Genomic DNA, 20973 nt, shown 5'->3' with positions numbered 1-20973 from the left:
ATTACATCTTAACTACACATTTGAACTATAATCCAACGACTTACATTAAATCTAGAAACTTAGACTTAGTAAATACATCTCTAGCACAAACACTTATATTCCAACTTGAAGGATGGGGGAGTTGAAAAACCAGAGTATGGTAAAGTGTACAATACTTGACAAATACGGATAGAGATTACAGATCAACACATTAATCTCATTCTTTACAAAGGGTTAAACAGTACTAGTTTTTAGTGATTACAGTCTGATATAGCCCATCTAAGCTAAGTGATTTTCTTTTGTTTCTTGTCCCTCCACTCCTTGATCTGAGCTTCTACCTTTTCTTCCACACTTGCATGAAACCCTGGATATGGTTCGTAGCCGAATACCGATTGAAGACACTGCATGATGCAAGAACAAAATTGACTCACTCATCACCAACAAGAGAAACCATTTCCGGTTCGGAAAGGATTTAGATTTGTTACCTCAAGCAGCACAAAGAAAGGAGCCATTAGAAATGCTTGAACAAGGTTGTCCAAAAGAGCTGGTGCTCGTTTCTGAAAAGAAATGTTATCGTGAGGTATATATATATTTTGCTGCCTTCGGTCAAGAAAATGATTATCGTGAGATGTGTACTGCATTAGGAACATGGGAACAGTGCAAATTACAAAATCTCAGTTACCTCGAACACCCCATGGCCTATGAACTGTCCAGTCCAACAGAACAACTGAGCAGCCAACACAACCTGGATAAGTGATTCCTCAAAGAATTAGGACTCGAGTTTTCGATATGTAACTGTTAGATTACATTGTTAATTTATCTACATGCTTAAGAAGGAGAGATTAATAATTTTCGTATTTTGGTCGACTTGGGATTTCATTCAAATACACTGCAAAACGTTGGAAACAGAAAAACACGGCAAAGGAGACAAAACGGGAAATCAGGTAAGCTTAAGGTCCAAGCAAACCTAAACAAACATGAATGTCCCCAAAGTTAATAAGAGACGGCTACAATCGAAAGTTGATGAGTACAAAGAGCTTCTCTCTAATTAAAACCATGAATACAACCTCACGCTTCTACTGTACATGAAGAAGATTAGATTTCCATCTTTTCTTCGCAAACAACTCAAATGAAGTTGAACTTGAATGATGAATTATGTTTTAAATTGTATATTTTTATTTGTCATATCCATGGCGTATCGTATCTTAATTTTTAGAGATCGTTAGTGGGTGGGACAATTGGGTCCTATGATATCAATGCAAAAAAACCCAGAGCAAAGCCAAGAGCTAGCCAAGTTGAACTGGTCAACAAAACTATCAAAACTCCTAACCCATAAGTGCTTAACCCTAACCTAATTTCAGTAAAAAGACAGCAAATTTAATCAGATTAAAAAGTTAGAAAACCATCATATCAAACCCAAAAACCAAATCCTTAGAACCATAAAATCATCACCCAAAAAATCACAAAAAGGAGAATGTTTACTTTACCTTCCATGACACAGAAAACCCAAGACGGCTAGCAAGCAGGGTGGATTGAACCCAGCAGAGAACACAGAGCAGAGCAGCAACAGACCCAGCTTTCTTATCCAAGCACACATAAAACCCAGCATAGATCACAGTGAAAGCAAACCCTAAATTCAAACAGAAACCGTTCGGGAAATTGTAGAGAGAAGGTGTGAAGTAGAAGAGAACCAGAGAGGTGAAGAAAATCGGCCACACAAACAGAGTGTGGATCAAAATGTTAACTGGGTTGCTGTGGTAAGCGCCATAGAAGGCGAAGTGACTTTCCAGATCGAACAATCCAGTCCTCCCCATGAATTTTTCCGGGAAAATCGAATTGGGTTTCCGGGAAAATAGACGGATTTTCCTAGAAAACAGATCGGGAAGGAGAATGAAAATGTAATGAAGTTAAAAAAAAAAGGATAAATAAACAAAATAATAAAGTAAAACAGGAAAAAAGTACATGGCCCATGCAGGTCTCGAACCTGCGACCTTCGCGTTATTAGCACGACGCTCTAACCAGCTGAGCTAATAGGCCTGTTGGCGGTTTATGTTAAAATATTATATTTATCCATTTCTCAAATGTTCATATGCCTTTGAACTTTAAATGAAGGGTGGTTGCAAATGGTTCTCTTATCCACATTCCCTCCAAACCAATGAAAAACAAAAATTGCAACCTAAACTCCTACAATTGAATTTGGCAGAGCTGCTCAACTCATTGGAGACAATGGCAAAAGCTATCATGGGATTCACCATTACCACTCCACACATTCATAGCTCTTCTCTCCAAACAACAAAGTTGGACATCAGCAGCTCATCTACCAGATTGGTAAACATCCAACCTGTTTCCTTATCTCAAATTTTCTTGTTATGTTTGAAACGGTACATGGGCGGACGTGGATTAGATCAGTTGGCCAAAACAGTTTGAATGTCCTTCGAACGTGTAGCTTAGAGTAGTTTAGTGTATTGTCTCTTGTAAACAATATGGTACGTGGAAATGCTTTTGAGTACTTTTTTTTTGCAGCTTAGGCAGTCTTCAAGCTCTGAACCATTCAGCGGCTGCAAGCAGGTAATTAACCATATTGATAATTTCTTAGTCCCAAAAATTTGAATTTTTATGAATATGTCAAAAACCATTTTCTGCATTAATTTTGGTTTTATAGGTTGAATTAGGGAAAAAGAGCAAAAGAACCTCTTTCTGCAGAACAAATGCTTTCCCTGATTGGCCTTTGATGGCAGTTCTAGTAGAGCACATAGAAGGCCAGAGAGACCTCATAACCCACAAATCCATTGTGCATCTCAGTGATGAAAACATAAAGAATGTCTGTAAGTATTATATTTCCTAATTACCTTTTTTTTTATTTGTTTTTGTGTAGTTTGTGGTGGATTTCAGTTGGGAATGCATGAAAATTGTGACAATTTTTTGTTTTTGTAGATACCTTTTACATCATGTTCACTTGTTGGGGATGCTTGTTCTTTGGTTCCATGAAGGTAGTTAATTAGCTACTCTCACTTCACTCTTTTTTCTTTGGAAATTTAATTACGTTATATTATTTCATTAGCTTAGAGATTATTTTGAAGGGTGGGTGAATGTTTGCAGGATCCGTACTACGATTCAGAGACGTATAGAGGAGATGGAGGTGATGGCACTGGGTTCTGGATTTATGAGAAGGTACTTAATTATCATGTAAATTACTTTAATTTCCCATTTATGTATCTATCTCCAAAAAATATTTTCACACTTTTGAATAATGTTGAGTTAGATCATAGATTAAGCAAAAGACCAATTGCTTCTCATAGTTTTATCAGGAAAAAAAAAAGGCTTCTTCCCATTGAAAAGGAGAATAAGAAGGGCTTGCTATATTTTAAGGGCTCTTACAAATTAACGCCTCAAAACTCCATTTCTTATTAAGAAAACAAAAAACACTTGAATGACCGTTTGAAGAAGAAGCTCCCCTAAACCCAACTGTTATTGCACCCGGTATTAGTGGTTGACAAGGGTTTTGTCTTTTGAGTGAATAATGACACTCATTGAATGAATGCAATGTACAAAGGAACAAGTGTAAAGAGTGGTTTGGTTAAAACCTTGTCGAGACTTTCAACCAAATAATATTTTTTGTTTGTTTACTATTGTTTAGTGACCACTTTGTAAACTGATTTTTGGCTTGTTTTGGCAACCCTGCCTGTCCATGTGTGCTAGCCTCCTATATAAAGTGATATGAGCATCATAATTAATTGAAGATTCAATTATATATTTTGCTTGCCCTACAACTAAAAATTGTGGTATAACTGGTGATATTATTGCAGCAAGAAGACATAGAAGAATCAGCAAGAGCAGAATTGTGGAGGGAGGAGCTGATTGAGGAGATAGAACAGAAGGTTGGAAGTCTAAGAGAGTTGGAAGAGGCTGGAAAGAAGGAGGAGCTTGTCAAGTGAATCATCATGCATTGTTTAATATTCTTCCACAGTTTCACTTACACCCCTTCAAACATCCAGACGTTATTGTATATATACAACCTTTGAATGTTTTATCTAAGAGATAAAACATAATATTATTCAACTAAAACCATGTTGAAGATAGTTAAGTTCTCGTGAAAAGAAACACCAACTTTTGGAGAGTATGATGAAGTTGTTACAGTTTCACTGCCATGAACACAGCAGTCAGTCTGAGTGCCATGACCTTTGTCAAATGTCATTCCTTTGCATTGGAATCCGATGATTTTTGTTAGATTGAGCATCCAATCTAATACTAATTGAGAATAAGGTAAAAGGCTTAAAATCTTTTAAGCTCTAACCTATATATATCTTAAACCTTCGATGTAGGATACGAATTTCAACGACACACGAACAATGGTTGTAGTCTCGCACAGAGCAATCCTTTAGCTAATTAACACTCACAGTCCCGGTGGTTTTGTTAGGGGGAACTTACATGCAGTCTAGATGGGAAAATGTCAATATTCTCATATCATACGTTGCCATGTATTTTACCTTGTCTATATAACATTTAATAATTGATCATGAGATACCGGCACCTTCACGTCTCAATTACATGCAAGTTCTTCTCATCCGAGAGAACTAAACTCTGTCAATCCAGACAAAAATGAAAATAGGCATACCATAGCTAAAAGAACAAGGAACCAATTTGCCACTTGGCCTTGGACTGCTCAAGAAATATAAATTAATAAAACAGTAAAGTGGATTGATGGTAATTGGATTATTAGGGTTATGGAGAACAATACTGCACATTGATATGCCTCTTGTTTCTTTGCTTGGTGTAGACTCGTGTGGCACGAGAAAAAACAGTTCCAAAACTCGATGGATTCTAGAAGAACCTTTTACCTTGGTTTTCTTGCGAACCAGTGTTCCAAATTCAAAACTTATGGGCCACCCTAACTTTCAGCACACAAAAAATGCTCAAAATCTGTGGGCAAAGAGGTTCATGAACTGAAATAAACAGATCAACGCATGCGCATGCCGATGTAGTGGAACTTTATCATCATCATCATCATCATCATCTCATCATCCAGAACTAATATATATCTCAGTGCTCTCATTGTCACGCAATTTTATCCAGAGGAAAAATATCCGAGCCAACTCCCTTGCATGACACTCCCATAATCTATGTGGGTTTTTGGTCCTACTCCATTTTTGTATTTGCCTGCACCTGCAGTTATTGCTGCCGGCAGCCATTTGCCATTGAAAATGGAATTATTTTGGGGGATCCTCAGTTAGTTTGTAAAACTCGGAGGAAGTAAAATGAATATATATAATATATAAGGATATTATATTCATACATCCCAAATTACTTCTCTCACATCCTTTTAATTTTTTAATATTTATTTATCAAGTATTAGTGGTGTGTAGAAAATATTAAAAAAATTAAAAAAATGTTGGAGAAGTAATTTGGGATGTGTGAATATAATATCTCTAATATATATATATGCGTGTAGGTACAGAAATTCTATGTGCATGGCCATGTAAGAAGATATTACATTTATGCAATTTCTTTAGTTTTGATCTTATTTATTGACATGATTAATGGCTTAGGATATGAAATAGAGTTTCAACTTCAGAGTTTAAGTCCAAAATTGGACACTTAAATAAGCGATTAACCAATCAAAAAATAGAAAACTAAAGTCTAAGAGATGAGTCTGCGTCGTAAAACATTAATCACGTCAATAAAAAGATTGAAAGTGAAGAAATTAAGTAACGATAAAGTCTTCGCACTGTCGCTTTTTTTTTAATATTAAAATATTAAAATATTTATTCTTAAGAGGTAGAAGATGAACCTAAGTCAATTATGAATCACCTCCACGTTACATGATGTGATCATGTACTTAATTTAACCGTGTTAACTAATATAAAATCAATTATCTCTTAATCCAACAACTAACTTAATTATTTGAACAAAAAAAACAAATAACAAATAATAACTGACTTGCGTTCTAAAGAGACTTCGGTTGAGTAAAGTGCAGAGCTTCAAACTTCTTGGAAATATCAAAATTTAATTTAAATACAACTTTATTTTCTTTCTTTTTCCCTTGATTTAGGGATCGGATTAGGCCTCTTGTACCATGACTCAGCACACATAATTATTAATGGGAAACTATCATCTGCATCTCAACCTTAGTGTGTCTATCGATCGTGTATTTGCAGTAGATATTTTGTATTAATTTATTGTTTTTTTTAAAGAAGATTAGCTAGTGATTTCGTTACGACATTCCATCATTTTTTAGTAAAAAAACTCACAGTTGTATTTCAGCCTTTACCTGATCACTATCGTGGATTCATGGTAATTGAACCCAAATCATACCATATCAAATACGCGTCTGAAATTCGTTCCCAACTATTAAGTTATTCCGTGGTGGTTGTATTAATTTATTGTTTAAGTCATAGTTTATGACCAAGATTTGCCATTATTGATTAAGCACTAAGCAGAAGACTGACCACAAAGTATCTAATTGTCATTTGTTTATTAAGTAAGATTAATAAGAAATTATAGAAGACAGAAAGCATTAGCCCTGGTCATGTCTTATGCCTTGTCAGGATCCCTTGTTTTCATATGATCAAATGATTAGGTATGAAGTTAATCCACCCTACACATATGAATAAAATTTTAAATTATTAAGGTTTGATGGTAATTAAACAAAACCCTTGTAATTCTAAAAATCTAAAATTACCTCTAATGAATTTTAAAATTAGCTTCGCACGAATTTTCCTAGCTTGAATTTCAAGAGTTTTTTTTTTTTTTGGCCGACCAACAAGGTGAAAGTTTGAACTTGGAATATTTTTTAAGATACTATTAAACTAACAACTGGTGGTTAAGGGACACCGATTACAAAACATTTCGCATGTTAAAATATTTGTTGACTACTAGCTACAATGGTTATAAAGTGTGATAACTGCTAAGCAAACCGCGTTTATGTAATAGGTGGAAAATTAAATTATGAGGAATTACATAAAAATATGAAAGAATGATAATTTATCTATAAAATCTATAAAAAGAAGAATTTGATGATATGCATCTCTTGACTTTTTTTATTAGAAAATAGTAAGAATTTCGCAAAGAAAATGATTTTTACTAACCATAATAGCAACGTACACTATATTGTATGATACATCACACACGATGATTATTGAAATTTGATACAAAACATTTCACGTGTTAAAATATTTGTCTTGTTACGATAGCGTGTGATAACGGCTAAGCAAATCACGTTCCTGCAATAATTAAATAAAATGAAAACTAATGAAAATGATTTGAAAATTTTGAGTTTTAATGATAATGACAAAATAAAGGGTAAAATAATTAACTTTTTAGTGTAAAAATATGATTTTTGGTTAAAATAAACAGTATCGGAAACTTTTCGTTAAAATTCTCTTAAATAAAATCATTCAAGAAAGATAATTTATCTATAAAAATAAGAATTTGACTATACGCATCTCTTGATACAAAAACTGAACTTTTTTTATCAGAAAATAGTACGAATTTCACAAAGGTAAAGATTTTACCACCCAAAATAGCATTTACCATAAAGAAAAAGTCAAAAACTAAGAAACAATTTTACTCGAGCAAGTAAAAAGAGAGATTAAAAGATAATCTTCTTATCTAAATTTTGATGACGCAGACGCAATCTGGCTATCAGCTGCCAAATTTATCCGCTTTCATAATTTTTTAAATATCCCAATTAATATTTACACAAAACTGGAAGTTTTGACTGCCAAACATTTTCCTGAAATATAGCAATTGTTTAAAAACTTGCCAACTCAAGTCCGAAAACAATATCCAAAAATACAACATATATAATCCCATATATAATCAAGACACAGCTATAATTCAGTGTCATTTATCCAAAAAATAATAAAAATAGAAATAAATTTTTTGGATAAGAATCCCAGATTTTAACCTAAAAAATAGTTTTTGGATAACAGTAAAAATCCATATCAGAAGGACCCCACCTAACCATTTTCGTTTTTTTTTTCTAAATACCCCACTTCTTCCTCCTCGCACCCCACCCCCCTCTCTCTCTCTCTCTCTCTCTCACGCCCAAGTTTTCAAAGAACCGGCACAACTCTTGTCAATTAGATTTTTAGTTAAAAAGGACGCAGCTTTTTGTTCCAAGCTTTTGAACTTTTTGTTTAAAAGAACAAGTTTTGTTGAACTTTTGATTTAATTTTGATCCATTTTTCGGCCGTTTCGATTCGAAAAAGTGGTTTTTTAGGCAGAGGATCAAGTGGGATTTGGTGGGTTTTCTTGTTTTCGTTGTGAAATCTCGGAAAAAGGGCGTTTGATTCGACATGGCCAAGGCATTTGCATCACAGAGTGGTTTCTGCATTTCTTCTGGGTTGGATGAAATTGCAGTTGGCTCCAAATCCCCCAAAGGGGAATTCAGGGTTTCTCCCTCCTTCAGTACCTCACAATTTAAGGATGCAAATTCAAGAGCTTTTCCTTCATTGAGTGTTGATTTCTTGGGAAAACCCATGACTCTCTCAGATCACAAGGGTTTGGAGAATTGTAGGGTCAGAAAACCTAGCAATTTCTCTGTGCATGTATGTAAAGCCCTCTCCTTTCTCCCTTTTGACTTTTGGCTTTTGGCTTTTGTAGGTTGTTGTGTTTTCCCATTGCATTTTTTGTGATCTTTTTTTAATTGGGAATTTATGGTTTTTCAGGCACAAGCATCTGTCTGTATAAGCAGAGCTATGAGGTGGTGGGAAAAGACCCTTCACCCCAACATGGTGGAGATCCATTCTGCTCAAGAACTTGTTGATTCCTTGAAAAATGCTGGGGACAGATTGGTTGTAGTTGACTTTTACTCACCTGGCTGTGGAGGCTGCAGAGCTCTCCATCCCAAGGTATATATTTGGTTTTTAGTTTATGTCTGGCAACCGATTTATACATTTCAGAGAGACGGACCAACGGCACACTAATCCGCCTCGGAATTATGGCAACTTGATTGATTTATTTGTTAAGCTTTAATCTGAAACTTGATTGATTGATCAGATCTGTCAGCTGGCTGAATCGAACCCCAATGCGATTTTCCTCAAAGTTAACTATGAAGAGCACAAGACTATGTGTCATGCTCTCAACATTCATGTGCTGCCATTCTTTAGATTCTATAGAGGCGCAGATGGTCGCGTGTGTAGCTTTAGCTGCACCAATGCAACTGTGAGTATTTCCTGCAATCATGATCTTGTTTATCGAGTTTTAATTGCAACGAATTAGTGGATTGTTTGTGGATCAAGCAACTGAGTCAGAATTCTTATTTAACAGATTAAGAAATTCAAAGATGCACTGGCGAAACACGGGTCCGATCGTTGTAATCTTGGGCCGGCGAAAGGGTTGGATGAATCTGAGATACTAAAGCTAGCTTCAATAGGTGAAATATCAACAACATCATCGACTTCCACGAAGGAAGAAAGATTGGAGGATCTGCTCGCGAAAAGCGTAGATTTTTCGGGTGTTTGGAGCAATGCTGGCCATAGCATAGAACTAGAGGAAGAAAGTTCCATGGTGAAAGTTTAAAAGCAGCTTCTCTAGGGCAGTTTCCTACATGGTGTGGTTGTACATATCTTTTAGCTTTTGGGTTTCCCATAAGCAGGTGGCTCTGGCTTTTTTTACATCGAGCCCTGCCTAGTTTGGTTACATCTGTTATTTAGATTGGATATTGTGATCTGTTTAATGATTTTTAATCAGATCTAAAGCTTGTTGGCTTCAAATTTGCCTCTCCTATTTTTCATCTATTCAAACCCTAGCATTAACCAAAACGTGCTTTTCTTGGAAGTGCTTTTTGTCACACTTCTTGAATTATTTCAAAAAGTGCATGGCAATCTTGACAGGGTCCTAGCAACGATCTTTTCTTGCAGGCCCCAAACTTATTTTGTCAATCATTCCAGCTGGGGGAAACTTTTCAATTCCCTCTTTAATTTTTTGAAACTTGTTCTTAGTGTCAAATTTTCCGGCAAAATTCCAAGTTTATTTCATTAAAACTTATATAAACCGAAAAAATTGGTATGTATTTTAAGATTAACGGAGACTCATAAGTTCATAACCATATTATATGTTAAGAGAGCAAATCAGAACCAAATTGAACGTTAAGAGGGTAAATCGGAATTCTATGGGACAATGAAGATTTTTGGAGAGCAAGTTCTCTATCCGTTACTAGTATAAATAAAATCACAATCTATCCGTTACTAGTATAAATAAAATCACAAGGCACATGGAATATTACACACGTAAAGTTCATTTAGAAGTGCTTTAAGATAACTAAAAACGTTTTTTTAGAGAAAAACGCGTTTAGATTTCAAAAGCACTTGAAGTGCTTTATGTAAGAAGCAAAAAACACCAGTCATCTAAAACGCTTTTAATCATTTTAAAAACACTTTCAAACAAGGTTGTAATTCTTCGTGCTAGTCTACCTCTGTCAATTTTCCCTTCTCCCCTCTTTAAATTTAGGCCACACAGGTGTAACTTTATGTGGATTTTTTTTTTTAATCAATTTGTGGCCGCCCTTGAATTTTGACAATGAAAGTATAAAACAATGGTGTTGGAAACCGGCCAAACTTTGTTGGCTTTGCATCTTGGATTTGGATTATGATTTGGCTTTTGTTAGAGAAGGAGGGAATCATGGGATATATTTGGACTTTTTGGGATTTTGTCCGTCGTTTTGGAATCAATGTGGCAGTTGGAGAGCCAAACTTTGTATTGTTTTCAACATCCAATTCCCCAAAAAGTTATGTGGGTTTAACAAACAGAGGCAGATTGTCTGCCCTCTAGATGTCCTTTTCATTGTTTTATATTTTATACGGTCACGGTTAAATTATATTAATATTTTATATTAATTTTTTTTTATAAAGATAATAAGATAAAAAGTAATAAAAATATAAAATATTAACGTGACTTAACCGTGATATCACAAATAAAAAAAAATATGAAGGATATCCAAACAGGGCAGACAATCTGCCTCCTTAATAAACGTTTCACATGAAAACATCATCCACTTTTTTAATGGCCCATTTATTTGGTGGCGTGTGGTGCGCCAAGTGTGGGGTGTAAAATAAGGTCGGTCATATTAATAGGAGAGATTTTTTAATGTGACGTGAATACAATCTGGTATATTAATTGTTATTATACAAAATGTTAGAATTTTTTTTTTAAGTCTCCAACTACTTGTATTATAACATTTTGTGTATTGAGTTGTGTTTTCAACACACTAAAAAACTTCTCTATTAATATGATCCGAGAAGAACTTATATGCACTCATAACACCATAACCACAGTGTTCTAAGTCAATTAAGTGATGAAACTCAACAGTGATAGGCTATAAAATAGGGTGGTGCTATCAAAACACCCATTTTTATCTCTCGTGATCAAATGAATTGAAGAAGATTAAAGAACAAAAATTCACAAAAAGTTTGTAAGAAGTAAAAATGAATGTGTGGATAGTACCAGCCTTAAAATATCACTACTTGGGCATCTATGACATGAATTTCTCCTAAACCAAATACATTAAGTCGGTTCTCATATCAACATTGCCAAAAATAGATGAAACTCATTACTCAATGAGTTTTAAAACAAATTCATATTTATGTATCTCAAAAACGTAAAGTGAGATGTAAACGTAATTTATGCATCTTAAATTTGCATCCTTTTATTGGAGATGCTCTAATAAGTGGAAAAAAAATTTGATTTAATTTGATTACAAGTAGTTCAACAAAATGTTCATTACATACTTATTCAAAGTTAAGGCTAAGCAATGAACACATATGTGCCCTACACATCCTGGAAAATGATTTTAAACAAAAAAATAAATAAGCAAAAAGGAGGCCAACTAGTTTTGATTGGTCAACTAATGTGGAACTGACGTGGATGGGCCCAGAATCCTACTCAGCGTGGGTCCCAGGGAGGAAAATAATGGAAAAAAAGTATGGGCAAGTGAGGATGAACCAGCATCCCTTTGTTGGCTATATATTTGATAAAAAAACGTGCAGAATCCACGCAAATCCAGAGCAATGTGCAGTTTTTATTTTCCACTTCCATGTTAGATACAATTATTTTTTTTTTCTCGAAGATTTGGATAAATAATTGGATAAGATGTGAGTTGTGAACATTTTGATAATCTAGTAATGGAAAATTTTATTTGAACCCAGTAAATTTATTTCTACATTCGTTAGACTTTGTTCAATTATGCCCCAAAAAAAGGGGTGTAGAGAGATATTATCAACTGGTGAATGGTTGGTCGAAATGGCTGTGAGAGCCACAATTGGCGTGAAGGTGGATAAGAACAGTACAAAGATAGGGGATGTTGTGGTCTTTGACGACATCAGGAGAACGTGTTGCCTGAGCTAGGTTGGGTTCGTTGGAGAAATATAAGGGTTGTTATGGTGACATCGACCACTCTCTCTCTCTCTCTCAAATTTTGGTGTCTCATCAATTCGCTCTTCACTCAGTCTCAAATGACTACAAGCCTTGTCATCCTTGAAGGCATATATAGCTTTTTAACTTGTCCACATTCAAGAATTGCAAGATGCACGTCCTGCTTTCGATTCTTGGCACTAGTGAATCACATGATGGTGGTTATAGAAGGTTGAAACATCTGTGTTAGTCTTCCTAGCCCTTCAAAATGTGGACTGCTATGGTGCTGTTACCAGGTGGTCCCCTTTTTATCAAAAAATAAAAAAAGAATTGCAAGGCCGCACTTGTATTTTGAGCTACAATTTGCTGATTTTTTTAATTAGGTCATGAAGGTCCGATTGCTGTCACGGTAGGTGGTTTATGTGTTTGTGTTCTTGTTTTTGTCTAGTTTGTAACTTTTGCATTTGAGGGTAACATGGTAGGTTTGTAGAACAAAGTTTTTAAGGTGGTTTCTTTTCTTCTTTTTTTTTTTTTTTTCCCAACGTTTTTGAGTTGCCTTCGGAAAGAGAATTATCGGGTTTGGATAAAATTTTCCTTTGTTACATTGTGGGCGTTGTAACATTACTTGGTGATTCAAACAGTCTAATTTCACATCGATCTTTAAAGATCTACTCCGCAATAAAAACAACAATATAATAGGGGTTGTTTTATTAACATCCCACATTTTGTTAATTACACCTCACGTACTTAATACACCCCACATTTACTTTTCAAATTAAATTTTTTCTTAACACACCACGTATACTACTCTTACCTCACATCTCATACACCCCCACAATCATCAACTAATTAACCACACATCAAACTCTTCATCTCTTTCAAACAATAGAATAATCAGCATTTAAAAGACAAGAAAAATGAATTAAATTGTTGTATAAAATCTTCATCTTACCGTTTGATTTATAAACATCCGTCAAATTTTTTTGAACAATCAAGTTGGATTCTAAGAAGCCTAATGGACAAATGGTAAGAACTGTTCTTATACGATCATGTCAATTCCAACCAACCAAGAAACTTTGAATTTCTTAATCTTCAAACCACAAGAATATTACATTTAATTACATCTTAAAATTTTACAACATTCTCTTGTTTTCTTCCTATTTCTTAGATTCCAATTAGAGCAAAGCTTTGGAGAAACTTCAAGCAAGGCTTCGAAGAAACTTCAATTTTATATTCCATTATTTAAATAATTTCTTGAATGTGAAAACCAACGGATAAATGAGAAGCAAAACTCAATTTATTATTCCGTTCATCAAAAGATATTTTTTCATCAATGTGTTTATGTTTTTAGGGTTTTGTTCTACAATGAAGAGTAAGAGTAGCTATGAGGGCTCGAATAGTCATTTTATATTAGCTATGAGGGCTCGAACAGTCATTTTATATTAGAGTTACAAGTTGTTTAGTATTACATTTTTATGTTAAGTATATTCAACAACATGTGAGATGTTAATAAAAAAAAGGGAGTTTTAACGAAAAGCCCACGGTATTGTTCACTTTAACGAAAAACCACATTTTTACACTAAAAAGTCAAATCTGGTACTATTCACTTTTCCCTTTATTTTGTCCTAATCATTAAAACTCAAAGTTTTCAAGCCCTTTTCATTAGTTTTCCATAAAAAAAACTCTCTAAAGTGTCATTTCATCTAATTCCACTCATTCGCTATAAACCATTATAAACAAGAGAGTTGTTATGCCTGCCCACTTGTCTTATTTTTCCCGCCATTTGAAAAAATAAGATAACTGGACGAGAATAGCATCACTCTTAATCAATATAAGATGAGTGTACTAAGAAATTCACGTAATTGAGAACTTTTATCGACTTACTTCCCAACAAAAGATCGAACAAGGACTGATTTGGGAAAAGGAATGACAAAAACTTTCGATTAAGAGATCACAAGAAACAAAATGGCCACGAAGAGATTACTGACGAGCAAAGAAGGCAGACAAGATGTAGAATTTGTGAGAAAGCCTTCATATACTATCCAGCGTGAACGATTATTTCATAAGGTGCTTTTGGAGCCCGACACAATGTCGAGCTTCCACAAAAGCAACCCTTCAAATCTCCGTTCTTTTGTTCAATCATAAGGCTTTCGAAAACAAATTCATACACTAAAAGATAATGACATTCAAACTTTGTAAACATACATTCAAATCATCTTCCCCGTATACAGAATACCGTTATGCAAAGAAACACTTCCGAACGACAGAATTCAAGCAAAGAAAGCAGTAAAAGATTTTGCCTCAGAGGTAGTGGCAATATTAGCTTATATCATCATTATCTATATCTGATTATACGTGCATTTGAAATGCACCATTGGCAAAACATTAACTAAGCGCATCAGAGAGATTCCCATCGACAATTCACCATCCTCCAGAAGGAGTTCTGATGTCCCTGTCTGTTTTATCGTCACTTGCACAACACTCCATCATAAAACACATCAAATGCAATTACACAAGGATTCAGAAACTACGCGGCTCGTGTTTCCGGTACACATAAAAATTTATCGAGATCGAGGGCACGATCATGCTTATTACTCAAATCAATGGCAGTAAATAAAAAAACTTTGAAAACTTTGAATTTTAACAATGAATAAAATGAACAGTACCATGATTGAATTTTTAGTATAAAAAAAGTTTTTCATTAAAATAAATCGAGAACATTTCGTCAAAGTTCCAAAAAAAAAGATTAAAATGCATCAGAGAGATTCCCATTTAGACTAGTCATCAATCTCCAATGGAGTGCAGATGTCCCTGTCTGTTTTATCATCACTTGCAACTCCAAATACCACAATTTTTTTCTTCCAATTACCTTAAAAACTAAACTTTCTTGGAAATTATGAATCATTAAGTGAGAATTAAGCATAAATTTCAAAACTTTCAATCGTAACTAGGTAAAGACTAGTAATTTCAGCCAAAAAAAAAAACAGCAGTAAAATTGATAAAGAATTGTAGAACCTCATGCCTCAGATGTAAATTTGTTTCATGGAATTTACTCTCAAAGTATATTTAACGCCATCATAGGCATGGGCATACAAAAGGAAACAGTTCAAAGACCAGAGTAAAACCTGGGATTTGACTATGAATTTCAGACTCAAAACCCAGTTGAGATGCAAATGGCCCTTTACCATCGTGTGGAAAGATGCTGAGTGCTTGCATAATCTACTAAAATCTACCGTTTGACAGAACAAAAACCCAGTTGAGATAGGGCGGAGACGCAGAGGGAGGGCTTAGAGGAAGAGGCTAGAGAGGGTTGGAAGCTAGGGTTCTGACTGGGTGTGTTAATATATAGAGGGTTTTGCAGGCAGAAAGGACGCACTTTGATCAGGACCGTTGATTTGTGACATAGAGATGTGTCAACTATAAGTGGGCTAAAAAGCCCAAACGTAGCCTAGTACAAATGGACCTTTTCAAACCTGGTAACCCAAAATAATACAATAGGGCCCAATAATCCAATGGGGCCTCCAAAGTTGTTATCCAAGGTCAAGACTCAGCCCATACTTTGGTTGGGTAGGAGATGGGGTTTTTATTTTTTTTTTATTTATTTATTTTTTAAGGGTTTTAGGGTTTTGTAGTTTAGAGTCCTTCTGTTCAGAATGGAACAAGTGACAGTCTAACCTCTTCTAATAAAGGAGAGGCTGTGCTTACTAGATGTTAGGCTTTAAATCTTAGGTTTTATCCCTCTCAATTTTCGACCGTCAAACTAAATGAATCAAGAAAAACAAATGAAAAAAATTAACATGGTGTGTTTAGAAGGTAAAAAAGAGTGTATAGATAACAACACCCTTTAAGAGTATTCAAAAAACTTAAATTTGAATCTTGTATTGTCGTTATGAATTTGGAATCAATGAACTTGGTCTACATCACCTCTGTGCCCTGTGGGTTCTTCTTAATTTAATCTGCATAATTAGCGGCCTTGTCAATTTGGAGTTGAAGTTAGTGTAAATTAAAAAGGGAAAAAAAAGTGTAAAAAATCAATGATTGAAGTCCAGTTTTAGCTTCACGGGACCATTTCCTCTAGCGGCATCTAGTTTTATCTTGTTGGAGAAGATTCTAAATTCAAATCTCATGAACAATAATCCTGATGCAAATCCTGTTGCATCATAAGTCGTAATAGTTTACTGGTTACACTTTTGGGTAAGTGAGTAGTAAACATTGATTTTGACATTGTGATAAGGTTAGATATATAATACATATGAAACAACAACTGAAATGCAAACCAAAGTGCATAAAACAAACGAGCAAGATTGGAAGCTTGAGCATTCATAGAAGTTAACTAAGAATATCAAAATTGTGAAGGGAAATGCAAAAATAAGTAGATAAAGATTTAGTCTGGTTCTCAAAAATAGCGCCTCAATGATCTATATGATTCATGAAATGTTGCAATCTGTCTATACAGTGTCCAGACACTGATGTGTCCAGACAGCAGCTAGTGTATGCAATTGGCCCACTACTATTGCACACATGAAAAAATTTATGTTTATTTGATATTCTCCTTGAGCATGACTACAAGTCTATAATGAGTGCAATTTTTTTAACAAAATGCCTTGAAAAAAATATGAGGAAGATTGTGTTGAATATATCATTCCAGCTCAACAATAGTTAGTTAGACAGTTAAGAATGTGGCTGCGTTGTTATAGCTGTTATCGAATTAGTTAGTTAAATAGCTTAGGCTGCAAGCTAGTCATGATGGCTATAAACTATATTCTCATAGTTGTAAAAATTAATTCAGTATCAATGTAATCAATCACTTTCTCTCTCTCTCTCTCTCTGCATTTCTTCGATACATGCTCTTTCTACATTTCTGTTAATAGAGTGGACAGCCAAAGTAGTGTACTACCTTCATCTTGATTTTTAGGAGAAAAACTTCCTTACCAAGGAAGTGGGGATAAGACATCTTTGATTAGTATATATATTTTTTGTATAAGGAGTTCTAAAAGTTCCCGCCCAGCACTACCTAGGCCCCCTTATGCACTAGGTGGCTGATTACGGCTACCATTAATTCCTAGGCGTTTAAAAACCAATAAAGGGCGCATAGACCTACCTACGCGCCCGCCTATACCGCCTAGACTGTTTGGGTCGCAATCTCACTTAGACAGAAAATAGATAACTTCCATTTTGCATTTTATTTTATCAAAAAATTGTAAGAGACTTGGATGAATACTCATTATATGCTTGTTCTTCATGTTTTAAATATGTTTTAGTACTTTATAATTTATTTATCATTTTGTTTTGCAGTTTATTTACCCCAATATATTATGTATTTATTTAAGTAACAGTAAACATTTATTTATATATTATATAATAAATTTAATTAAAATTAAAAAATTGGCTAGGCCCTGTCTAGACTCGTAGGCGCTAGACCTTTTTCTGCTGTCCGACTAGCGCTTAATGCCTATTAAAACTTTTTATATTGTATTGTTAATAAAGAAAGCATGTTTTTACAACTGAAATGAGTTGTACTTATCTAAATTTAAGAATATATTCCGTGCGATATTGTAATGTAAGTCCCAAAACATGCACCGTGAGCTTACCTATCTGGCTAATTGGTATCTCTTCCCACCAAAGCTACTTTATCATTAGCAAGATAAAAAAGGAGCCGAAAAGATGAAAAAGATGTCTCCACTTTGAAGTTGATTGATTCTCTTTAATCGTGGGTTCATGATTTTGACAAACTTAATTTACTTTCCATATGTATGCTCTCAAGGAAGAACATTCTTTCACGCCTCTTGCCCGTTTTCTCCATGAATTCCGGCCGTTTGTTTAAACTTTGGATGTTTATCACAAATAGTTACTGATGTAGGCATAAAGTATAGGATAATACTTGAATCTCTTCTTTATGTATTATGTATGAGCTCATTCTCTTACTTGCAAATGATGTATTTTTATTGTTAGAATTTCATAATCGAACTATTCAATCTCTTAATCTTCATTTGAAGATCAACTTCATAAAAAATCATTTGAATCGGAGATCGTTAAGTTATCCAAATGTATCAAAATAAATCAATGGTGTAAGTACCACGTAGCATATCCATAATGAACTGTTGATTTATTTGATATATTTAAATGACTAAACGATTTCCAATTCGAATGATTTTTTGTAAGGATAATCTCCAAATGAAGATAAAAGATTGAATGGTTCCGACTATAAAATTTTTACGATGAAGATGCGTTATTTGCTAGTGAGAAATGAGCTCATTTCCCCAAAAGAAGCAATGCATGCAAGCATTATCTGAAAGTATAATGTTAGGGACCAATTTCCAATAATACAAAAAGAAATTAAACTGAATCACATGATTAACCAACCATAATTAGGTATGAAACTCGTTACCTAAGTAAGTCGTATATGAAACCTTCCCCCAAGTCACAAGAACATCACTAAATTATAACGAGATGAGTATGATATTAACATTGAAACATCGTATCATTCTTCAGATCGCAACTTACAACGTGAGATTCTCGAACTGTATCGCCAACAAGGTTTCAAGTTTTTGGACATTAATTTGTTTTCGTATGGTAAAGTTCATGAACTTAATAGCAAAGGACACAAACACTCGATTTAATTACCACGTCGATCATGGCACTGTCCTCTTGTAATCGTAATCATAAAATAAGCATCGTGCTCCAAACTTCAAAGTTCAAATCAATGTTCAATCATGCATGCCTCTGAAAAGTAATGTCTCCTTGGGTTATATTATCTTAGCTACTTAGTTAGGTCAACATAGATAACCGTCGACAACTTATTGTAATAAAATCTTCATGTAATCTTGACATCTTGCCTGCGCTATAGGACAGTCCACATTTGTTTTTGTCTTCTTTATTAAAAAGAGCAAATATTGTATGATCAAATACATTGGATTTGGTTGGTTAGCGTCTTTTTTCTGGACAAAGATTGTATGTCCTTCCACTGCCAGTGCCCTCCCATGCCATTCTGTTTGTTAAGTCACGTCAACATTTTACATTACTATTTATTTTTGTCTTATTATCTATATAAAAAAAATAATATAAAATGTTGACGTGACTTAACCGTGATCACACAAAATAAGAGGGCACGAGAGGGCACCGGAAGTGCAAGGGCAGATAATCCTCGTCCCTTTTTCCTTACTTCTTACTTCTTGTACCTAAAGTTAATTCCTATATTATATAAAATATTAATTTCGTATGATTTATTTATTTGCACCAAATACATTGGATTTGGCAAATAACACTTTATTGCAATGGCTGAAAACAATCAAACAAATGCACTCTAATGCAGATCTCTCCATTCTAACAACTAATAATTTATCATTTGTAAAATAAAAAAAAAACAAAAATAAAAAACAAACAAACAAACCTTGGATTTGAATCTTCTTTCTTTATTTTTATTCATTTAGAATGGTTTACTCTAAACTATGAGAAAAGTAATTCAAACTTGAGTGCTGAAAAGAAAGCACAATATTCTAGCCAACGTCATGTCCAAGTTTGCTGAAATTGCTTTTATATATGTGGATTAATAACTATCTTTTCTTTTCTTTTTTGTCTAAATAACCTTCTTATTACTGGTTACTAAAAAATTCCAGTGAGTCGATAGCATTCACAGCATATTGAGAGAGAAGCAGGATTTATTTGCTAGAGGGCTATAATTTATTAGAAAATTTGACAAGCTATAAAATATCTTGCAACTTGCAAACAATAATCTTGTTATCTTGTTAATTCCGTTTCGCCACATATATATAAATTCAGTTACTTATTTACGATTTTTCTGACATTTCTGGGCAATATTATTCTGTTATATATTTCCTTTTCCATCTCTGCTGTGCCATTTATATTGACTTATTGTTCTCGTACTCGGTTTTTCTCCTCTACAATCTGAACGTACGGCAGGATTTCAGATTTTGTTCATTAATTCTAACTTATCCAGGGACTGCACTTCGGCACATCCCTTGAAAAATAGTAGCAGAGTGTGTGACTAAAATATATGTTTTGCTGTTTTATGCATAACAACTCCCGCCAGACTGTGAAATTAAACTACAGGTTATGATGTGAAACGAATATCCAGTTAAAAATCCAGATTATTAATCTTAAATTTGATCACAAACTTGAAGGAAAATCAAACAAAAATCAGACGGTGCGGTTGTAATTTACTCAAAAATATCAATGGAGGTAGAGAAAGACGCTTGAAAAGTGGCTTTGCATGATTCATTCACACGTATGCATGGGTCAATTTGCATGATAGATTTGTAAAGTAGTGTTGGTGGCTTCTTGGTTGTTTTCCAGATTTAGGACTCGACTAGACGGTCAGTAGATTTTAGTTCTGAAGAAAGAATCCGTGAAGGATAAGGAAAATACAGAAGAGAAAACGACAAACCCTAATTATAAAGCTACGTGTGCAGTTAAAAAATGACGACTGTATGATCTAAAAATGGAGCCAAACTAGTGCGGTACGTACGTGTTCGATCCCTTATTATAAGTTATAACCCTTCACGTTGCTTTCCCCGAGGGATTTGGATCCTCTCCTCAGCAGGGGGCTCGAATATTCCTAACCAAATAACACGAGCAGTTGGATTTTAATCAAACGACTATAATTATTATAATTTTTAGAAAAGT

General features: G+C 34.3%; 3 protein-coding genes and 5 non-coding genes across 8 annotated transcripts; 2 read left to right on the top strand and 6 right to left on the bottom strand.

Moving 5' to 3' along the window:
• Positions 1-73: 73 nt before the first annotated feature.
• On the bottom strand, positions 74-1981 carry LOC103455364 (2-hydroxy-palmitic acid dioxygenase MPO1-like). Its single transcript, XM_008394949.4, has 4 exons — positions 1467-1981; positions 662-724; positions 465-536; positions 74-380 (listed from the first exon to the last, which is right to left on the bottom strand). Exons 1-4 carry the CDS (start codon positions 1791-1793, stop codon positions 264-266), a joined length of 579 nt encoding a protein of 192 aa, XP_008393171.1. The 5' UTR covers positions 1794-1981; the 3' UTR covers positions 74-263.
• Positions 1943-2016, bottom strand: TRNAI-AAU (transfer RNA isoleucine (anticodon AAU)). The gene has a single exon. It is a non-coding gene; the product is annotated as a tRNA-Ile (tRNA).
• Positions 2017-2105: 89 nt separating this feature from the next.
• On the top strand, positions 2106-4099 carry LOC103455365 (photosynthetic NDH subunit of subcomplex B 4, chloroplastic-like). Its single transcript, XM_008394950.4, has 6 exons — positions 2106-2307; positions 2503-2547; positions 2642-2804; positions 2914-2969; positions 3079-3150; positions 3786-4099. Exons 1-6 carry the CDS (start codon positions 2206-2208, stop codon positions 3912-3914), a joined length of 567 nt encoding a protein of 188 aa, XP_008393172.1. The 5' UTR covers positions 2106-2205; the 3' UTR covers positions 3915-4099.
• Positions 4100-7953: 3854 nt separating this feature from the next.
• Positions 7954-9695, top strand: LOC103455366 (thioredoxin-like 1-2, chloroplastic). The gene is made up of 4 exons (XM_008394951.4): positions 7954-8528; positions 8649-8831; positions 8980-9144; positions 9250-9695. Exons 1-4 carry the CDS (start codon positions 8277-8279, stop codon positions 9499-9501), a joined length of 852 nt encoding a protein of 283 aa, XP_008393173.1. The 5' UTR covers positions 7954-8276; the 3' UTR covers positions 9502-9695.
• A 4932-nt stretch (positions 9696-14627) lies between these two features.
• On the bottom strand, positions 14628-14710 carry LOC114821269 (small nucleolar RNA snoR122). Its single transcript, XR_003768715.1, has one exon. It is a non-coding gene; the product is annotated as a small nucleolar RNA snoR122 (small nucleolar RNA).
• A 12-nt stretch (positions 14711-14722) lies between these two features.
• Positions 14723-14808, bottom strand: LOC114821264 (small nucleolar RNA R44/J54/Z268 family). The gene has a single exon (XR_003768710.1). It is a non-coding gene; the product is annotated as a small nucleolar RNA R44/J54/Z268 family (small nucleolar RNA).
• Positions 14809-15080: 272 nt separating this feature from the next.
• LOC114821263 (small nucleolar RNA R44/J54/Z268 family) lies at positions 15081-15167 on the bottom strand. Its single transcript, XR_003768709.1, has one exon. It is a non-coding gene; the product is annotated as a small nucleolar RNA R44/J54/Z268 family (small nucleolar RNA).
• A 178-nt stretch (positions 15168-15345) lies between these two features.
• On the bottom strand, positions 15346-15418 carry LOC114821262 (small nucleolar RNA Z267). The gene has a single exon (XR_003768708.1). It is a non-coding gene; the product is annotated as a small nucleolar RNA Z267 (small nucleolar RNA).
• Positions 15419-20973: the final 5555 nt, after the last annotated feature.

Source organism: Malus domestica, chromosome 14 (assembly GCF_042453785.1).
Source record: "Malus domestica chromosome 14, GDT2T_hap1".
Lineage (NCBI taxonomy): Eukaryota > Viridiplantae > Streptophyta > Magnoliopsida > Rosales > Rosaceae > Malus > Malus domestica.
Note: the sequence above shows the minus strand (reverse complement) of the source record. Positions and strands in the feature narration are given on the sequence as shown.

Coding starts and splice junctions, on each gene's coding strand:
- LOC103455366 (XM_008394951.4), top strand. CDS start 8,277: ATGGCCAAGGCATTTGCATCACAGAGTGGTTTCTGCATTTCTTCTGGG. Junction 8,529..8,648: donor CTAGCAATTTCTCTGTGCAT/GTATGTAAAGCC, acceptor ATGGTTTTTCAG/GCACAAGCATCTGTCTGTAT. Junction 9,145..9,249: donor TTAGCTGCACCAATGCAACT/GTGAGTATTTCC, acceptor CTTATTTAACAG/ATTAAGAAATTCAAAGATGC.
- LOC103455365 (XM_008394950.4), top strand. CDS start 2,206: ATGGCAAAAGCTATCATGGGATTCACCATTACCACTCCACACATTCAT. Junction 2,805..2,913: donor TGAAAACATAAAGAATGTCT/GTAAGTATTATA, acceptor TTGTTTTTGTAG/ATACCTTTTACATCATGTTC. Junction 2,970..3,078: donor TGTTCTTTGGTTCCATGAAG/GTAGTTAATTAG, acceptor GAATGTTTGCAG/GATCCGTACTACGATTCAGA.
- LOC103455364 (XM_008394949.4), bottom strand. CDS start 1,793: ATGGGGAGGACTGGATTGTTCGATCTGGAAAGTCACTTCGCCTTCTAT. Junction 725..1,466: donor GGTTTTCTGTGTCATGGAAG/GTAAAGTAAACA, acceptor TCACTTATCCAG/GTTGTGTTGGCTGCTCAGTT. Junction 381..464: donor CTTTCTTTGTGCTGCTTGAG/GTAACAAATCTA, acceptor TGCATCATGCAG/TGTCTTCAATCGGTATTCGG.